Source organism: Parus major, chromosome 2, assembly GCF_001522545.3.
Source record: "Parus major isolate Abel chromosome 2, Parus_major1.1, whole genome shotgun sequence".
Classification (NCBI taxonomy): domain Eukaryota; kingdom Metazoa; phylum Chordata; class Aves; order Passeriformes; family Paridae; genus Parus; species Parus major.
This window is the reverse complement of record NC_031769.1, coordinates 145,688,621-145,708,209: the sequence shown is the minus strand read 5'-3', so window position 1 is coordinate 145,708,209 and position 19,589 is coordinate 145,688,621. Positions and strand designations below refer to the sequence as shown.

The 19,589-nt window shown below is 40.7% G+C and overlaps 1 protein-coding gene across 1 annotated transcript in view; it reads left to right on the top strand.

Annotated features, from left to right (window-relative positions):
• The window catches only part of COL22A1 (collagen type XXII alpha 1 chain), a 227,247-nt gene that overhangs the window by 156,123 nt on the left and 51,535 nt on the right, over positions 1-19,589 (top strand). The window contains exons 27-38 of the mRNA XM_015620160.2: positions 807-860; positions 2,021-2,074; positions 2,470-2,505; positions 4,742-4,804; positions 6,215-6,268; positions 7,484-7,525; positions 9,356-9,388; positions 12,819-12,872; positions 13,349-13,402; positions 14,654-14,707; positions 16,697-16,750; positions 18,287-18,340. Of these exons, the coding sequence (XP_015475646.1) occupies positions 807-860; positions 2,021-2,074; positions 2,470-2,505; positions 4,742-4,804; positions 6,215-6,268; positions 7,484-7,525; positions 9,356-9,388; positions 12,819-12,872; positions 13,349-13,402; positions 14,654-14,707; positions 16,697-16,750; positions 18,287-18,340 (606 nt within the window). The remainder of the gene's footprint in view (positions 1-806; positions 861-2,020; positions 2,075-2,469; positions 2,506-4,741; positions 4,805-6,214; positions 6,269-7,483; positions 7,526-9,355; positions 9,389-12,818; positions 12,873-13,348; positions 13,403-14,653; positions 14,708-16,696; positions 16,751-18,286; positions 18,341-19,589) is intronic.

Here is a 19,589-nt window from a genome sequence, read left to right as displayed (position 1 = left end):
GGTGCAGTCCCACTATTCCTACGGAACTGGATCATGATATTTTCCTTAGATGATACTTTTCAGAATTCTTTCTGCATTTGACACAGTATTGTTTTCCTAACCTGGAATTTCCTGAATCAGGCCAAATAACTCATGATTAAAATCCCAGATTTAGCAGAGGGTAGCAATTTATTTTGGTTTTAAGTCATAAAAGCTGAATTATTAAATACTTAGTACAGAATTGCCACCTACAGCCTGCAGTGTGTGTGGATTGATTGACAGTTGGAAAAGGGAAGAAAACTTCTTCTCACCATTTTAAATGCATTGCAGGAAGTAATTTTAATTCTTATCTTGCTGAACCACTCTGTCACTATGTGCTATATAATTTAATTTTAGGCATCTATAGTGTATAAGAAATTACCAAGATTTAAAAGGAAAAATAAATGTTAAAAAAATATATATTTATAGATACAGATAATAGGGACTTACAAAGAATAAGTTAATACGTAGGTAAGATACATAAAAAAAATTAAAGTACATAAAAGCTCAATACTGGAGTTTCCCTGTAACAATGCTGACATCCAGTGGTCATGCATTAAAACTGGGATACTGGAAGAAAGGGCAGCACAAATACATACAGTGTGAGAATTTTTGTGGTTTTTGGGACAAAGTAGAAAAAAGAAATCAAACCAAAATGAATGAGGAGATTCTTCTTTTCTTAAACTTAGGTGTGTGGCAGGAGGGATGAACTCAGCATACTTATGCTGAATTTGCTGATAACAATTTAAAGAACTGGCACTTACAGCTTGTATTTTCCTCCTGTTTAGGGGCTGCCTGGCAAAGATGGACTCAATGGGCTTCCAGGGCTTCCAGGTCAAAAGGCAAGTGACACCACAGACCCTGGGGTTGAGCTGCTGACCTGGGCAGATCACTGGGATAAGCAGGCGAGGGAAACAGGAAAAACACTGCTGGGCATTGCAAACAATCAGGAAAGCCAGTGACTCTGGCAAGTCAAGGCATATATCCAAGGCCCAGAGAAAAAGAACAAAGAGTATCAGACTCCAAAGGTGTTCCTTTCTTTCCTCCCTGAAGGGCTGGAAAGAAGAGATGCCATCCCCTTGAGCTTTCTCTATTGTCTGTGTGACAGAAAGTTGGTTCATTGTTACTTCCTACCTCTTCTGCTCCATTTGAAAGCTTCTCCAAATTATGGCTTGGTAGGGAGAGTTATCTCCTCCATTGTCCCTGCACTGGGAGAAGGGAGATAAATGTAGAGATTGGAGACACTTGACTTCTCATCCCCTTGCAAATAAGTGTCAAAGAAATGTACCATGTTTTGACTACAAAGGCCAAACTAGGTTTTGGGGATGATGATTATATTAAATATGATTGTATTGAAGAAAACAGCTCTTGAACATCTATTGCCTTGTATTGCATTGGCAGAGGTTTTCTTGCATCTGATACTTGATCCCAGGTCTAGCAGAGTCCCCAGTTCCCATTTATTGATGAATAAAGGTGAGGAATTTGCAGCCCATAATGTATTTCTGATGTTAAATAAACTTTGGATTTTATCCATACATCTGTGTAGTACTTACTGCACTTCCCAGCTGTGTAGCCACATTTCAACCACTGCAGCCTCTGCTGTCCATGCTGACACCACCCACATTGGAAGATCAGTTTTACAGTATTTACATAATGTAACCAGTGACCAAGGCCCCAGTCACAAAAATCTATGGGTTTTTTTAAACACTTTCTGACTTTCTAACCATATACAATTTGAAGAAACTGAATGGAGGTGTTTTTTTCCAGATAATTCACTAGGGAGCTCTTTAATGTAACAGTGATTGTGTTGTTCCAGAAGTTCTCTAGCAGGGTGCTGCAGGTGTGATTGCAAATGGCACTAGAATGGAGAAACATTCCAGGAAGCATATTCTTATATGACTCTATTTACACCCTCAAGCTGATCCTGAGGAGCTGAGTTAAAATACTCCTCACCACTGCCCACCAGAGGAGTTTGTGTATTGACCTCTTGTGTTCCCTGCAGGGAGAACGAGGGGAAAAGGGTGAGGAAGGCTTTCCTGGAAAAGTTGGCCCTAAGGTAAGGGGTTGTACTTCATAGTCTGCTGTATCCACTGAGTCAGTCAGGGTGTGATTTTGGAAGGTCTTCTGCTGAAGACAGGAGAAAAAGATTCCTCTGAAGTTGGAGATGTAAGGGGATGAGCAGATGGGGTTCATTGATTTTCATGGTGTTCCAAAATACCAGCCCTTGTCTGATTCTCATCTCTCAGTCCTAAGTGTGCTGGGAGATCTAACCCAGACCTTGTGTTAGCTCCCTGCAGTCTGCATTCCCAAGCCATCAGAAAGGCAATTTCAGGGCCTTGTGGGATGTAGGTAGATCACAGACCAGTAGGGACCACACCTTGCTAATGAGAAAGTTTTCTTACCAAAGGGTCAAGTCCTTACAATGTTACAGATTTGCTTTTGTTTTCCCAGGGTGAACCAGGGAGCCGTGGCCAACCTGGTGAGCAGGTGAGCAGGAAAAAGTCTTAACAGCAAACCCTGCCTGTCAACACAATAGCACATGACCACATGAGATGGAAAAGCCATTCACCAGTGACAGCATCTGTGCATGTCATTTGCATCTGTGATTGAAGGTGCAAAAATTGTATGGATGAGACTTATGGTTGATCTTAGAAGTCTTTTCCAACCTTATTGATTCTAGGATTGATGGAATAAAGCTACAAGTCTGAGGCACAAATTGAGGTTTGTTGGGATAAGGCACTCATTAAGTTAATAACAATTATCCCACCCTGAAAGTCTGGACTGTACTGCTGCTATTCCAAAAGTCCTTATAATCTGTCTGATAGGTATCACTCAGTTCCCAGGAAAGTATCCTTACCTCGTGTCCTTGGTAAGGGGAAATCACCACAGCACAGGCAAATGCTTCCTCAGGAGTGTTTTCATCAGGCTCCAAGGGAGGAAAGGTTTCTGTACCCTTCCTTGATTTCACTGTAGCTGGGCAAACAAACTACCAGGCTTGAAGTTTCCAGGCAGGCTTGGTCCAAGTGCAGCAAAGGGCCAGGCCCCAACCAGAACACTGTTCCTTGTTCTGAATCATCTCCCCACACAAGGCTGTTTTGAATTATAACACCACCACACCACCTTGCCCCTCTCTCCACAATGTGATGTTCTCCACATGTTTCATGAATGTTGTCTTTCCTGTCATAAGTTGAATAGGGCTGTCCCTGAGAAGACTTCAAATATCTGAATTTTGATAGTAAGTTACTAATAGCAGGTCTATGAATGCTGTTCCTTCATTCAGTTATACACCACCCTGCAGAGACCATTCTGTACCACATTTCTGTACTTACAGATGACATCATCTTGGCCTATGTCAGACATTTTACTAAAGTCAAGATACATCAGAAAAATGCTTTCTTCTTGTCTGCTTAGTTTTCATGTCTAGGGAAGGAGCTGGATGATCTTCATATGATTAATTTTTAACAAATCCACATTGGCTGTTTTGTATTCTATTTCTGTCCTTGAACTCTTACAAACTCACTGATATTTTGCTTCAGGCTCTTTTCAGAGTCCAAATTTCCACCATGTTTTTATTTTCCCTCTAAATTCTCCTCTGTCTCCTTAAATGTTAGATGCTCTGATTATTCTCTGAATCTCTGGGATTGCTGTGATCTCATTGCCATTTCCATTCCTGGAAGTGTCCAAGGATGTGTTGTTGAGCAGCCTGGTTGAGGGGAAAGTGTCCCTGCCCATGGCAGGGGGCTGGAACTAGAAGATCCTTAGGATTCCTTCCAAACCAAGCCATTCTATGATTCCATGAAAGCCAGGATCCCACAGTAGCTCTGAGAAAGCACCACTCCATCTCTCTCCAAATCCCACTTTCCTTAAAATTCTCCCAATATCTCCCAGATGTTCTTAGTCATCCTCAGTTACCACAGCATCTTGTTCATCACCTGATTTTGTCTACAGACCCATTGCATCTCTACCAGGATTATCTTTGGTTCTCCCTATACTTAGGATAATCTCATTAGAGCAGAGATTACCTTTTCTTTAGTAAATTTGGGTCCTGTCCATGGCTGATCTCCTTCGTGATGTCACACTATAAATTCAGATAGAAAAGAATTATAAATAGGAAACCACATGGTTGTTTTCAGGTTACAAACTGGGTCAACTGGGAGCTAAATTTGAGAGTACTTGATATATTTAGGAGAAACCACATGACACAGAGATCATAGTTACTCCAGTAACAAGTATTATAAAGAAGAAACTGAAAGGTAATGTTCAAACAAAAATAAATCTAAATGTGCAATAGTGCACTCAGATAATTTTAGATTTGTTCATCAGGTGACATCTGTACCATTCAGATTAATACACTGCAGTTTTTGCATTTCCAGACTACACCAGATCATTAAAGATGAAAATAAAAGTCAGATTTTTATTTATTTTTGTGCTTTCATTTGCTTTCTTGCTCTTGCTACAGAGAAGCATGAAGGAAATATGTCCTAAATTCTGTGGCATCAGTTAACAGGCAAAAACTAGAGAACTCTTAATTGCTGCTTTAAGTAATGTTTAAAAAAAAAAAAGAAAAGATATTATTTAATAATGAAATCTAAGGAAGACTAAGAAATTATTTGATAATCTCATTCTCTCTCAGCAAACTACATCTACAGTTAATCTCATGAGAAAACTCAGGCAGGGTCTGTATTACAGCATTCAGATTTCACACACTTTTTCTTATTTTCAGGGTGAAGCAGGTTTTCCTGGTCCAAGGGGCTTACCTGGACTGAGAGGAGAAAAAGGAGACCGGGTGAGTGACTTTGAGACACAAATTATCTTCTTTTGGCCATTTAGCACCAGGAGGGCTTATCTTGAGTGTCCCTAGATGATGTCCCTTGGTGTGATGGCTGTGGTGAGCAGCTGATTGGCAACCAGCAAAGTTACCAAGTACCCAGAAAGGTACTTTTGGGGCACAGCCTAGTGACTGCTCCCAATTGACACAGAAGTGCTAAGGAACAGTGTCTATCCTAAATGTGAAGAGTTGTGCCATGCTGCTTGTGAGGCACTAGAGAAGATTAGGACTCCAGAGGGTAGATTACACTTTACAACTCCCTTTCAGAATTACTTGCTAGATTAAAGGACATTTAAAATTCTTGATAACAGCTAAAAATTACTAATCCTGGACAGGATTTCTGAGCCTGAGAGAAATTTAGGCCTGTCAGGAGCTCATCTGTTCCCAGGAACAGTTTTTCTCTCCAGAAGTGTTACTGTAAAGAGATAATAATTCTCAAAATAATACAAACAGATGTCCTTGATGTGTTTTTCTCTGGTCCTACAATGGGATCAAAGGGGGTGTTGTTCCTTCTACGAGTCAGGGTAACCTGGTTAGAAAAACTATAAAATAGAGTTGACAAGACCCTGAAATTGAAAGCTTTGCCTCATGAAAGCAGCTGTGTGTGGATTTTCTGGAGACCCTTGAAAATACTTCGTGTCCTCTAGTGACAATCTGCCTTGTCACTGAGCCCTGGAAAAGGCTTCAGAAGGCTGGATTGATTTCTGCTGGCTTAACTTCTACCCAAGTCCTGGTGTCTGCTGCTTCCTCTGGGTAGCTGCAGAACTCTGGAGATGTCTTCATGCTGGGAAATATTTGGGCCAGGGGCCTGACTGGCAAATTTAGTCACATAAGTGAGGTCAGTAATCCTGATAACTGATGACATGCTTGAGTGTGATCAAGAAGGATCTAAAATCAACTGAGGTTTTTCCATGCAGTTTGCTCCATTATATGCCTTGTAGAGCACAGGATACAGAATATATTCATGTCAGGGGCTTGAAACTAAATGGTCTTTAAGGTACCTTCCAACCCAAACCAAAAATAGTAATATGAATATTCATTCTGGGTATTAGCTACTGTTTTGCTGCCTGTCTTTTCCAACTGGAAAAAAAACCCTTCTGTTTTTGTATTACTACATCAGGCAGTAGGATCTTCTACAAACAAGTTATTTTAGGATTGGTGCTTTACTTTCTGTGAAGTCAATTGATATTCATTGGTTTTGAAAATATAATGGATTTTTGAAGCCATCTTCAAAATGTTACATTTTTAATTGCTTACTCTACATCTTGGAAGACAGGTAAGATAACTGAGAGAGTAAAATATTTTGGTGAGGCTGATGCATTCAAAACAAAATGTGTAAATTTCTTGCTTTCCTTTCCCTGCTTGTAGGGAGAAAAAGGAAGAGATGGTCTCCCAGCAATGAAAGGTGAAAGAGGAGAAAAGGTAAGTCATGAAATGACCATGATCTTCCTTAGACAAGAGAGGAAAACAGACCAAGGGGCAGAGACAAGTGATAGAGGAGGCTATCCAAGGAAGAGTAGAAAATTTGGAAGACTTTTAGCTGAACTTTACAGAGAAGCAGCAGAAATAGCTATGTGTGGGATGTAATGAGCAATGAAATCTGATGAAATTAAAGACAATTTAGTTAATTCAAGGAAAATTTTCTTCTTTTTTAAATTTATTTTGTTAAAATTTTTAACAAAAAAATAAATTTCAGTTTTATAATTGGCTGATATAAATGAGCCAGGAACTAAAATCTAAAAAGTTTTCTGTGCCTGTCTGTGGGGGATAGAACAATAATTCCAGGAACAGTCTGGGTTTCTGCCATCACAACACCATTAATTTTAGTGAAAGAGAAGTAGACAAAGGTAATGTCAACCAAAATTTACATTCAACCCTTGTGAACATGAAGGTGGAGAAGAAACACTGACCTTGCAGATGCTTGTGGGTGTCCAGTGGAAAAACTGCCCTCATTACAGAGGCAGTAGCATTCAGGGTGTGGGTTCTTCCATCAGTCCTCAGTTTATCCATGACTTTCACCACCTGTGGAGGTGGGAATTCTTTCATGGGTGGTCCACTGACATCAGTGAGGCACCTGAACTTCCTCTACCTGGGAGGTTAACAAGTGTTGTTGGTAATTCTTGGCTTCCAAGTGTCAGGGGACAGATGTTTGTGGAGCACAGCTCACAGGAAGGTCAATGCCAGTGCTCAGATCTTCCAGCAACAGTGTAGTTTTAACTCAAAATTAGGGGAGAATTTGGTTTAGCAACTTAAATATTTGATGAAAAATGTCGTTTTTTTTTTTTTTTATATCAGTGAAAGAATTTCAGCTAGAACATATTTTTCAATCAAGACTTCTGGTCAACTTTTATTTAAAAAGCAAATTAAACTTCATATCCTAAACTGGATGGGGCAACTTTAGAAATTTATCAACCTGTGAAGTCAGGTCAATGATAAAATCATAGTGGGGTAAAGACAACAGAATGAAAATCTTGAGTGCAACAAAGCAAGGACAGCAAAAATTCTGTCCAGAAGTGTTACTGAGCTGGGGGGTTGGGTTACATCTCATCTGGTAATGCTGCATCTTCTAAATGATAATGTTGAGTTATATTTGGGAATCTTTTTATGTAACTGGTTACATTTTTTTCCTCTCTCTAGGGTGACACAGGTTCCCCTGGACCCCCAGGCTTACCTGGAACAGTAAGTAAGATTGTGTTTGGTTCTGTGACAATATTCAAGGCATCACTGCACTCCCTCCACATAAATTCTTCAGAAACAATTTTCAAGTTTCTTACTTCTCTGCAGCAATTTGGGGACCTATTTACTCTGAGATTATCTGCTTTTGTTTCAGAGAAGCAATATCAAGGTGTATTTGGTATTTTTATTTTTTTGGTGAGGTTGTACCTTCCTCTGCCTCTTTGCAAAAACAGACCAAGAATACATAATTTTTTTGCTTTCAAAATGAAGATTCAAAGTTGCTTTGGGGAGCCTGAGTATAATTACAATGAAGTTCACTGGTGATTAAATCAGAACCCACTGAGTGTAAATACACAAACCTCTGAGTTCCCTCTAAGAAAACCTGAGTAAGCAGTTTGGAACAACACCATCATTGCAACTGGAGGACTTAGGCCAGTCACAGAGCATCCAAGACATGGCACACATCCTCTCATCAGCTCTGCCTACCACAGCTGGATACAGCTGCCTCCTTCAAAGATTGTGGAGAAAATTTGAATCAAGGTCTGTTGGTGAAAATCAAGTGCCTAAAGACCTTGAGGAGGCAATGGAGAAGGTGTTGTAATTTATTCCCTGCCATTAATTGGGCCTCAGTCTATGCCAGAGCACTTGATGGTGCTTTGTGTAGGAAGACTCCACCACGTATATCAGACAAGAATGACCCAGTCACAACAAAGATGGATCTGCGTTAGAAGGCAGCTCCCAAACAGAATGCAAATGTCTAGGCATAGAGAAGATGTGCACCACTGCTCAAGTTCTCTGTGTTTATAGGGAGAAATCATTTCTGTTTGTCATGGTTTAGGAATGATATTCCCCAATTTAGCCCCCAAGACCCCAAAGCCTCCCTCTGCTCACTCACTTCCTGGTCTCCCCTCTTCCACCCATGTGTGGCCAGAGAGGAGAACTGGAGGCACAAAGGGCAAAGATTGCAGGTTGGGATAGGAACAATTTATGGAAACATCAATAAGATAAAAAAACCCAAGCAGTAACAGCAACAATATTAATAACAAAAGTGGATAAAAGAAGGAGTATAGAGCTTGACCTGACTGCAGTCATGGCAGCCAAAAAACTTCCTCCAGTCAGGACCTGCTCCATCTGCCTCGTTTGCTCCAACAGAAAGGACTGCCTTCCCTTCTCCAAAGTGAGAGGAAAAACCCCTTTCTTCCACCCCTGGCAGTGACATAAAGTGATATTGGATAGCAATGTCTTGGCCATGCTCCCTCCCACTGATCTGGGCTGGAAGCAGGGCACTGTTGAAAGTAGGTAATGCTTTTGACATGTCACCAAGATCTATTTTTTTCTTCAAAATTTTAACAGCTTTGAGAAAAGATGCTGTCTCTTTCTACAAAATTTTGTAATTTCTTTTTGTGGCTACTCCTTCAGAATGACTGTGTATTCCCATTGAGATTTTATGTGCATGGTTCAAAGCAGAGGGAGAACACACCAAGCTCAATCATGGTATCAGGAAATTTAATAATACAGAAGATGGCTCCAAGTGGAAAAGTGAGCTGGAGATTGCTAGCAGTAAAATTGCTATAAAATTTAAAGTTTGATTGTTTTTTCATCATGGTAGGACACACAGAATTGAATTTATGTTCATATTTCAAATATTCTGGGAGATGTAAGCTATTTGTGGGCTTCTTTCCAAACATCCAGATGTTACAGTAGGTTGCTCTTTTATAAACCTACTTATGGATGTATGGAATGTGAAATCTGTGATGACAGGAGTACATGCAAACTATTGCATTTTAAGGAAAATAGGCTATTCTGTTTTTAACACTCTGGTTTCTGTTCCAGACAGCCTTCTTCACCCCACACCCCAGGATTCCTGTAAGTAACATCTCTAATAAGTATGGCCTCTGGCATATCCCCTCTTATATCTGATAGACACACAGCCCTTAGTTTTCTCTGTGTTATTTAAATGTTTTCATTAAAGAACCCGGATTGAGTCTGGTTCTGGGCATCCTCATCACTGTAAACAGCTATGATGAAAAGTGCAAATATAATAATAAATTTTAAAAAGTGCAAAGCCGTGCTCATAAGATCAGCTGTGGCTGGGACAGAGCTGTGTGCTATCCCAGCCTCTTAAACCGAGTTTAAAATGAAGATTTAGTTTCCATTTGCAGCACCTAGTGGGAAATAAATGACATAATATGATCTGTGAATAAGTTTGTTGTGGATCAGGGGGTTTCATGGATGGCAGAGGTAGACTGTAGGAGTGCCATTATAAAGAAAACGTATATGCCAGGTTCTTCAGAGGCTGAGGAAGGAAATAAGGATATGAAGTAGTACTGGGAAAAGAGGCCAAATTTCTTTCTCTTGCTTTTCCCCTTTGCTCAAAGGTTATGCTTAAATATAAATGTATCTACAATCTAAGGAAACATGCAGAACAATGACATCTTATGTGGTCTTTGTAGTGCTACAGTCACAGAAGGAATTTTTTGAGTACATTGCTCTTGTAAATGAGCTCCAAGACAGTAAGAAATAAAAGGCTTGAAGTGTGTCAGCTGTTCCATTTGCTGGGATTTCTCCATGTGCAAGATGACTGTGGTGACACCTGCCATAGCAAAGCTCTGCACATAGCACTGTGAGGGAGGAGAAGGGAAGGGAAGAATTGTTACCTTGGATGTACAGGTGTACATATTAAAGTGTCAAAAGGAGGTGATGAGCCTCAAGAGAGTGTCATGGGTAATGTTACAGAGGTGGCAGGACCAGCAGGGTGCTGACAGTTGTCATGCACTCTCCAAAACCAATCCTTGCCATTGTTTGCCATTGTGTGTTGTATTGTACCAGGGAGCTATTTCACATATATTTATGCTAGTCAGTTAGGATCATGAAATAGTCTTGGAGGTGGGGTGAGAGAACCACAGTGGTGGTCAGGTGTAATGGCTGGGAAGAGGCAAAAGCAGTAGAAAAAGAGGTGGTTCCTCACTTTGCCTCCTGTCTCCTACTGTGCACAGCTGGACCCCCACTGCACAATTCCTGTGCTTCCCTTTAAGTAACAGAGGAATTATTGAGGCATAATTGAGACTACAGGAGGATACTGCTGAGAGCAGGTCATGGAAGATGTAAGTCCTCTTCTGGGCCAGGCTGGTGGCAGCTGGCACTGTGTCTTTGCTGTGCACCGAGGTGTAGGTAAGAAGTGGGTGGCAGTGGATTAAGAGCAGCTGCCAGTGGGCAGCACTGGCAGGCAGTGTTAACAGCCTTGGCAGAGACTCATGGATTTGGAAAACTTGAAAGGACTTGCAGGCAGCTTTGCTGGTGGGTTGTGTTAGCAAAAGCCAGTTGTGTCCTGGGCTGCAGCAATGGCCAGCAGATCAAGGGAGGTGATTCTACCCCTCTGCTCTGGTGAGACCCCTCCTGGAGTGCTGCATCCAGCTCTGGAGCTCCCAAAACAAGGACATCTGGGATCTCTTGGAGAAAATCCAGAGGAGGCCACAACAGTGATCAGAGACTTTAAACTGTCAGAGGGCAGGTTTGGATTAGGCATTTGGGACTTTATTGTGAGAGTGCAGAGACACTGGCACAGGTTCTCCAGAGAAGCTGTGGGTGTCCCATGCCTGGAAATGTTCAAGGCCAGGTTCGATGGGGCTTTGAGTGATCTGGTCTAGTGGGTGGCATCCTTTCCAATGGCAGAGGGGCTGGAATTAGATGATTTTAAGGTCCCTTCCTCCCCAAACCAGTGTATGAATCTATAAAGAAATCCTTCCTCTGCCCATGTCTGTGCTTGTTAGATTTTGCACTGCTGTGCAAGTCAAGTATCAAGGAAAAAGTAGAAGAAAGGAAAATCTTAAAAACTTTTCCCCTTTACCTGTTTCATTACTTCTTCCCTTTGCAGTTTTGTTTTCCCTGGTAATACACATCCTTACTCCCACTCAGTAACACCATCCCTGCCTACAAATGTACTGACCCATGTCTGTGCTTTGTTGTTCTGCTTTCTCAAATGAGTTTCAGAATTTGAAATGTCATTGCACAAAATAACTTCCAGGCACAAGCACACAGGTTTGCAACTTTAGACCCTTTGCTTGAGCTGCTTTAGGTGAGCCTGATGTCTTTCTGAGGGACACTAGATGGCATCAGGGACTGCCTGGTTAAAAGTCGATCTAATGGGATGCTACTTGTAGAGTAAAATTCCTCCCATTATTTATCACAAATGATAATATTTATTCATAATGCATAGTAAATACAAGCATAGGTAATATTTATGCAACTACACTTATTTTGTCTGTTAGAGAATCATTTGAAAATGGACTGTGAATTCCCAGGTGTTGCAGAAATGATTGGCAAATAGCAGACGTAAATAAAATTCAAGCTGATTTGTCTGGCTCTGCATTTTGGCTGATCACTATTCCTTGCTTGTGTGTGTAGCTCAAATCACTGATGTTCTTACTCTTCCTTGATTACATAATTGAAACACTTGGTATGATAAATAATGAATAAGTAATGATTGCTGTTGCCTGAATACATACATTCATAACAATACATAAATGTGAGTATTCGTGCAGTGCCTGGTTTATTCCAGCTAGTTCCATAATTGTATGCTTTCCTTTTCAATTTATAAAAAAGCAGAAATATGGATTTATTGATTATTACTCTAGACAGGACAAAGCTGATGAACTTCTGTCTGAATGCATATTCAATTTACTGTTAGGAGGAAGAACAGGAATAAATTAATCTTATTAGGTAGTGATGGTGGTGCATAAAAAAATGTACTGACGTTGCAGGAGGGAGAGGAAACTGCATGAACGAATGGAGATGTTAATAGAACTATAGATCAGGAGTAGCCATGTAGTGCACACCTCTGGAAATGCTCCAGGATGGTCACTGAACACTTCTCTTTTATAGGTGGAATAGGGAGCTGTCTTTATCTGGGATCACTGCAGAATGACATTAGGGCTGTGGTCCTATAGAGGGGTAGTGCAGTGTCACTGGTGCTTTTGCTATTGGTCACATCATGTGGCCTTTTAAAACATTAGAGATTAATTTTTTGATTTTGGGAATATTCTTAGCTACTCTTCTGCATGAGGGAAAAATGTTCTCCTTTAAAGCTGAATATTTTTTTCAGTTAGTATCAGAGCAGACCAAGAAGTTTAGACAGTGATCTCCGTGTCTTAGTGTGGCACTCAGTTTTGACTCACTGACACTTTGTGTCAGAAGTGAGTAACTGATTGAAAGAGACCACTTGTTAAATAGGGCTAGTGTGAGTTCCAGCCCTGGAAATAGCTTTTATTTCTCTCTTTGTCTTATTGTTTTATATCAGGGTGAACCTGGACCAAAAGGAGACAAAGGAGATCGAGGAATGAGTGGAGAACCTGTAAGTACAGCCAAGTGTTTCTTCAACTGGCTTTGAACTTTAACAAGGAGAGGACATGAGAGTGGTCAGTTTTGGAAGGAGAGGCTGGGACATGCTCCTTACATAGTTGGGATGCTTCTCTCATCAGAAATAGCCACAGTAGTGCTTATCTTCGTTCTGCCTGTAGAGGAAGCTACATGACTACTGGAGTTTAGCACCTGATCTATAGTTCTGGGCCTTAGTAGCTGAAAGGAGGACTATGGGATTTGCTTGAAGCTTGTCTGGCAGTAATTTATGTGCAAGATTTATTAAGGGATTTTGAAGTGATCTGGTTCAGCTAAATTGTGCATTTGGGTACTGCATTTGTATTCTGGACTCTCTTGTTCTGGATGGAGCTCCCAGAAGGGACAGAGCCCTGTGTAGTGACAGCCTCTGCAAAAACCACACTTCCTTCTCTCTGTGGAAGGAGCTCCTTTACCTCTCCCTCTGTTTTGCAGGGATTACCTGGGGTCCCAGGTGAGCAAGGTGCACCAGGACCTGCAGGAGTACAGGTAAGAGGGACCTTGAAGAAAATCTTTGACATGACTCGCGTGGAGTGCCTTCAAGATCTGTATCACTGTGAATAAACCTTCCCGTATGCACCAGCAGCCCATTTCTTTTTTCTCTCTGTCGTAAGTTCAGGGAGTTCTGTAGAGGTATTTACTTCTGTTGGACTGCAGGAGAACAGGAGGAAAAAGAGCTCAGAAATACAGTATGTTTGTTGCATGGTCAGTATTGTCTGAGAGACTTCTTCCAGCCTTGTGGTCCTTCAAGGGGGCATCTTGTACTGCTGCTACCAAACCACAGGTCATGCAGATAAATCACTGCAGTACATTTTCAAAGCATTGCAGAGCAGTCAGATTCAACCCCAGCTCATCTAACCTGGAATGAGAAATTACTCATTTGAAATGGTTCTATGGTCTCAACCATCTTTAGAAATGTTTTTGGGTCACACAAAACTATTTCAAATCAGCACTGAGGTGTTTCCATTCAACATGGGTAGGTGTTTACTCTGCCATCATATGTGTTGTACCCAACCTATATTATCAGTAATACTTGGGCATCGACACCTTAAACAGGCTGACAGCAGTCTGAGCATTCAAAAAAAAGACAAAAACAATAAAACCCAAAACAAACAAAAACCCCCCAAAAAACAAAACAAAAAAACCCCAAAAAACAACCAAACCAAACAAAACCAAACCCCCCAAAACCCAAGAAAAAAACAAAGTAATGCCCTGCAGCTTTTAACTAATATCTGCTAAATGGGGAACAGTTCAGTAAGTAGCCTTCATCCTGCCAAATTTCTTCAGAAAGGGTTCTCTGATATGTATGATTAGGACAAACTCTCTGGGTATCTGTTTTTAAAATTTCTAGATGGCTGTTGTTTATATTTCAGAAGTGTAGGCAAGTCTTCTGTGAAGGGAGACCACCAAAGTTCAGCTGGAAATGAAGTACTTGGTAGGCCTGAGGGTAGGAAGGAGTTTCACCCAGATGAATACCTCAGGTTTCAGCATCTTGTGCTGAGAAACAGTATATGAGCTGATCAGTCACTAGTAACTCTTCTTAAGTCTCAGGGTTTTATTTTTATAGTTCTTTTTCTTGCTGCCAACAGAACTGGGAGCTGTTTCTTCAGCCATTAACTCCTCTGTGAATTTGTTAACAAAAACCATTGCCTAGTACACATTCAGGTATCTTGAAGCTTTTTTTCTGGCAGGAGGTCTCCTTCCATGTCTAATCAGCTGGTATCTCTCCTTTCTGCACAGGGTGCAAAGGGGGAGAAAGGAGCCCGAGGAGAGGCTGGAGCCCCTGGAGAGACTGTGAGTAACTGCTTCCCTTGCAGCATTTTCCCCTGACAGTGACACACTGACATCAACATCTTGTGGGTTTGCAGTCCCAGGCTGCTTGGGCACAGGGTACATCCTAATCCACAGCTGGAAGAGGCTGTTTGTGGGCAAACAGGACCATCTGTACCAAACAGATCAATGCCCCATTCAGCCCAGCTCAAGGCTGTGCATCTTCTCCTGCTCAAATCTCTCCCTGCCTAACAAAACACGTTTTTCTGGGTGAGTGTGACTGCACTGCAATGTCAGCCCAGCTCAGGCAGCCAGCTGGAGCAGGTAGCTCACTGCTCAGCAGCAGCAGGAATTGTTTTTTGATCAGGGCTGCTTTTAGGTTTCACTGTCAATTCTTTTTTAATATTGGCTTATCCAGAAGACTCATCCCACACCCCTTCTTGAGGCATTTGTTGTAGAAAGTGTTGCTTTTGTCTGTCTGTGTGCTTAGGAACAGCAAAGGATTCCAGTCCAGTTTTATTATTGTGAGAGCATATAAGACCTGAGCAGCTGAATAAAAGGCCACAGACTTTCTTTGCAAGCAAAGAAGGAAGAAACACTGAAGAACTGTTTGAAATAATGATTGAGAGAGGGAACGGCTGTGATTAGGAGAAGGAAGGAATAGGAAATCCAAATGAAGCATCCTAGAGCACTGAAATTTATTATTCCACCTTTGTGTTCATGGTTTTCTTTCTTGGGCTTGTGCTTAAACATTGTCCCTAAGGAGTACTCTAAACCCTGAGCTATTTTCAGGTGTCTTTCACTCTTGGTTGAAGGACCCCTTAGTCTTTTGGAAAGGAGAAAACAAAAACAAAACCCACAAAAAACCATTCCTTGGCTTTATTTCTTTGTATAACCTGGTGGTGGTGGCTCAGAGGATGTTAATGATATGGAAATGTAGGTATTTGCAGGCACCTTCTCTTTTCTTGCCATCCTTTTGCAGGCTGCTGCTGCTCTGGGTGTTTCTATTGGCTCATAGACCAGTGACTGTAAATAACACAGAAATGAGGAAACCTTTAAACCTCTGCTATAAGCAAAGGCTGAGAAAATTGGGATTGTTCAGCCTGGAGAAGAGAAGGCTCCAGGGAGATCTCAGAGCCCCTTTGTGTACCTAAAGAGGAAATACAACAGAGCTGGGGAGGGACTTTCTATAAGGGCATGGAGTGATAGGACAGGGGGGAATGGCTTCAAACTGAGAGTAGGCTTAGATTAATATTAGGAGGAAATTATTTCCTGTGAAGGGGGTAAAGCACAGGCTGCCCAGAGCAAGCTGGTCTAGGGGAAAATGTCCCTGTTTATGACAGAGGGTTTAGAACAAGATGATGTTTAAGGTCCCTTCCAACCCAAATCTCTGACTCTATGAAACCTTTAAATATAGCCTGATAACCCCGAACATACATCTCTGTGGGGACATAAATCCCCAAATATATGTCCTCTAATGTCTCTCATCAAACTTTGGGGACACACATGGGCTTTTTCATGCTGCAAAGCTTTGACTTGGAAATGGATAAAGACCTGCAGTTGAAAACTATAGACTCTGGATGGTTTAAGCTGTTTCACCTTTTTAGTGCAAAAGAATGTTTTCAGGTTTTGTTCCCCCCAGCAGAGAAAGGTAGAATTGTCAACAAAGCATATTTTGTTGACCTAATTTTTTTTTATGATAAATCAACATTCTTTACTCTGTTCTTCTGATGTTTCTGGCCCAGACTTTTCTTCCTGTATCTGAGCTAGATTTAGAATTTCTTTTGATAGAAAGTATCTTTAAGCTCCCAAAGAGAGCCTTCATCCATTTTGTATTGTTTCATTTTTCTTTACACTAAAAATTTTCAAACAAACCTACTATTTTTTGCCTTCTTGATGTACAACACCTTGTCTTACATGAAATTCAATCTCCCTTGGATCATCCTGTTCCTATGGTGATACAAGTTGTGATTTATATATGCACACACACACACTTCATTTTTCTTAAAACAGGGTTTGAGTGGACCAGCAGGGCCCCCAGGTCCAAGAGGCTTGCCAGGAAATGTGGTAAGTATGCACCAGTGTATTTGTTTTCCCATCTGTGCCCTGATTTCTTTATTTAATGTGTTTAGTTTCCCCTTCTATGGGGATTACTATGAAGTTCAAAACTCTGTGTTTCATTAAACTTGTTTCTTATGGCTGAATTGAAAGATCTGGAGGCACCTGGGAATGGTGTATCCATTAACTATCTTCTCATATTCATTTTATCAAGGGGAGGAACAGAGCTGCTTCATTCCTTACCAAATTGTCAAAATAAATTTTTGCTTCTAAGTCTTCAAGAGAAAAAATTCAATGTTTATTGTGTCTTTGGTTTTGTTTTCTTTGCCTTTTTTTTATTTGTCCTCTCATTTTGTAAACAAGACTTCTTGATATAAAAATAGCATGGTAAACTCTCACTTTTATTATGAAAGCATATAGGCATTTGAGCCTAAAGACCCTTGAAATCATTGCAGTGTCCCCCTTACCTGGGGTTTCATCACCACATCATAAAACATTTCATATTTGTTAAAAAATATCTTGAGATTAACTCTACTCTTAGCTCCACTAGGGTAGTTTTCTTTCTTGTTCTTACTTCCTTTCTTTCTTTCCTTTCTAGTTTCACTGGGCTTAGGCTGGAGTAGGTGAAAAACAGCATTTAGATCTCAGGATATGATGTATTCAGGCACAGGGTTTTTGAACACATCACTTTTAGAACCAGAGTTTATTGCCTGGGCAGTCCAAGGAAACCTAAATTGCCCTTCTACTAATTGTTAAGATACATTTGATTTAATTCTATTAATGTAGTGATTTAATTTCAAACTGAAAGGTGATATTGAAAATGAAGAACTTTTCAATTTCATATTCCATTAAGCAAACTTCTATAACAGTAATATCAATATATTACCTATAAAAACCAGTATCATTGGAAATATTTTTTGCTGGTGCAGAAAGGAAAATAATTATCACATCCATTCTGAGGTCAATCCAATCTTAATGGTGCCAAGACATGATTTCACATCTTAAAATGGAGTACCATTTTAAAATATGTTTTGGTGGGTTAGGAAGTTACACTATTTAATTTAGAGCTCTAAATCATCTATATTTTGACACAGAGTCCTTTGAGACCTGCCAAGATGTTAAAAGGATTGAAAGCTGAAATAGAGGAAGAAATGAACACAGCTATATTTCCCAGTGTTGGGAGGCTTTCAGCTTCTCTGATACAGAGGTGGTGATTGCGGGGTTGTTGCATATTAGGAACTTCTGAGAATTTCACAAAATGAAGGAAATAGTTACTGGTAGAATGCACAAATCTGGTACTAGCTCAGTTTCTGCTTTTTCTCTTCAGCTTTTTTTTATATTGAAAAATAATTTCTATCTTTAAGGACCTGTTACACAGCTCTTCTGTGGTGTTCTCTGGATTACAGGTTCTTCTCTACTGGGGAATGTAGAGCTGATACTGATCCTCGAGATAAACCATACTGAACCCACAGGTCTGCCCCTTTGTTTAAAATCCAATACTGCCTACAAAAAAAATTCTAAGCTTTAAAATTCTCTTCTCTCCAGGGTGTGCCTGGAGCTCCTGGACTCCCAGGAAAGGCAGGAGAAAAGGGGGAAAAGGTGAGTTGGTTCTTTGGGTTTGTTTGGTTTCTTTTTCTTGAGCATTTTAAGTAACAGGGACAGATGCAGTCTGAACTGGGAAATTATTTCATAGGTTCATGGATGTTTAAGACACATGGGTTCATGAATTCATCTTGTCTGTACTCTTCTATTACACATGCTGTAAGATTTTCACCCAGTTGCAACTTTATAATTTACCTAGTAAATCACTGAGATATGACTGGATATAGTGAAGTCACTGATACACAATTATGGTCTTCTGCTATCATTACCTGACAAGTGTGGGCATTTGGTGTTTTAAAAAACTCCTATTTATCACTGTAAATCCAAAGCTGGAAGGAAAAATGCCTTTCTGTCCCCTTTCATGAGCATTCTGAAGTCAGGGGATTGTGTTTGATCATACACCCCAGGATACCCAGCATGCTGGAGTCCTGATCTTTGTTTCCTGGAGTAGGAATGATTAATCACAAGCATGACCCCCTATATCCATGTATTTAAGGCTTAAAAGGGAATGAATCCCAGTTCCTTCAGTAAAATCTTCCAAATTACTGAGCTCTACCTCAGGGTCATGTGAGGACCAAGGGCTCTCTCATTCAGTGTTGCAGAAAGAGTGATGCACTGCACTCACAAGAAAGATGCAACAGTTTATTTTATTGGTATAACACACCAAGTTAACAAAGTTCAGTGGTAAATGCCACAGTGGTTTAACAAGATTCAATGCAAGGTACACTTGATGATTTACTGCATTGAGGACAGGTGCAGACAAAACTGTCAGAGAGACTCTTCCATTGAGATACGAGGTTCAAAAAGGAGCCCTTTGTGTTCTAAACTCCTTCTCAGAGAGGAATTTAGGTGTGGCTGCATCCAGAATTAATCCCAAACTTGATCAATATTTTGTCTAAAGCATTATATGTATGCAACCAATCCTTCATATCACTTAGCTAAGGTTTCAAAGTTTCAAATGAATTTATTCCCTTTTTTTTTTTTTTCTGGGTATCTGATGTGATAAGGTGGTAATTTGAGGGGTGACCCTGAGATGCATCCATGCTCAAGGGGAGATCTGCAGCCCACTGCAGGCCCTGGGCTGTCCATGGTTCTTGAGATAAGATGGTTGGCTCATATTTTCATGCTGGCTACAAATGTTAGTTCCTCCCAAAATTGCCAAGACATTGCCCAGCACCGTGGTTAGGTGAGCACAGTACCCAAGCCAGCCCTTGCCTGCAGGGTTGTTACCTGCCTCCCCTGAACC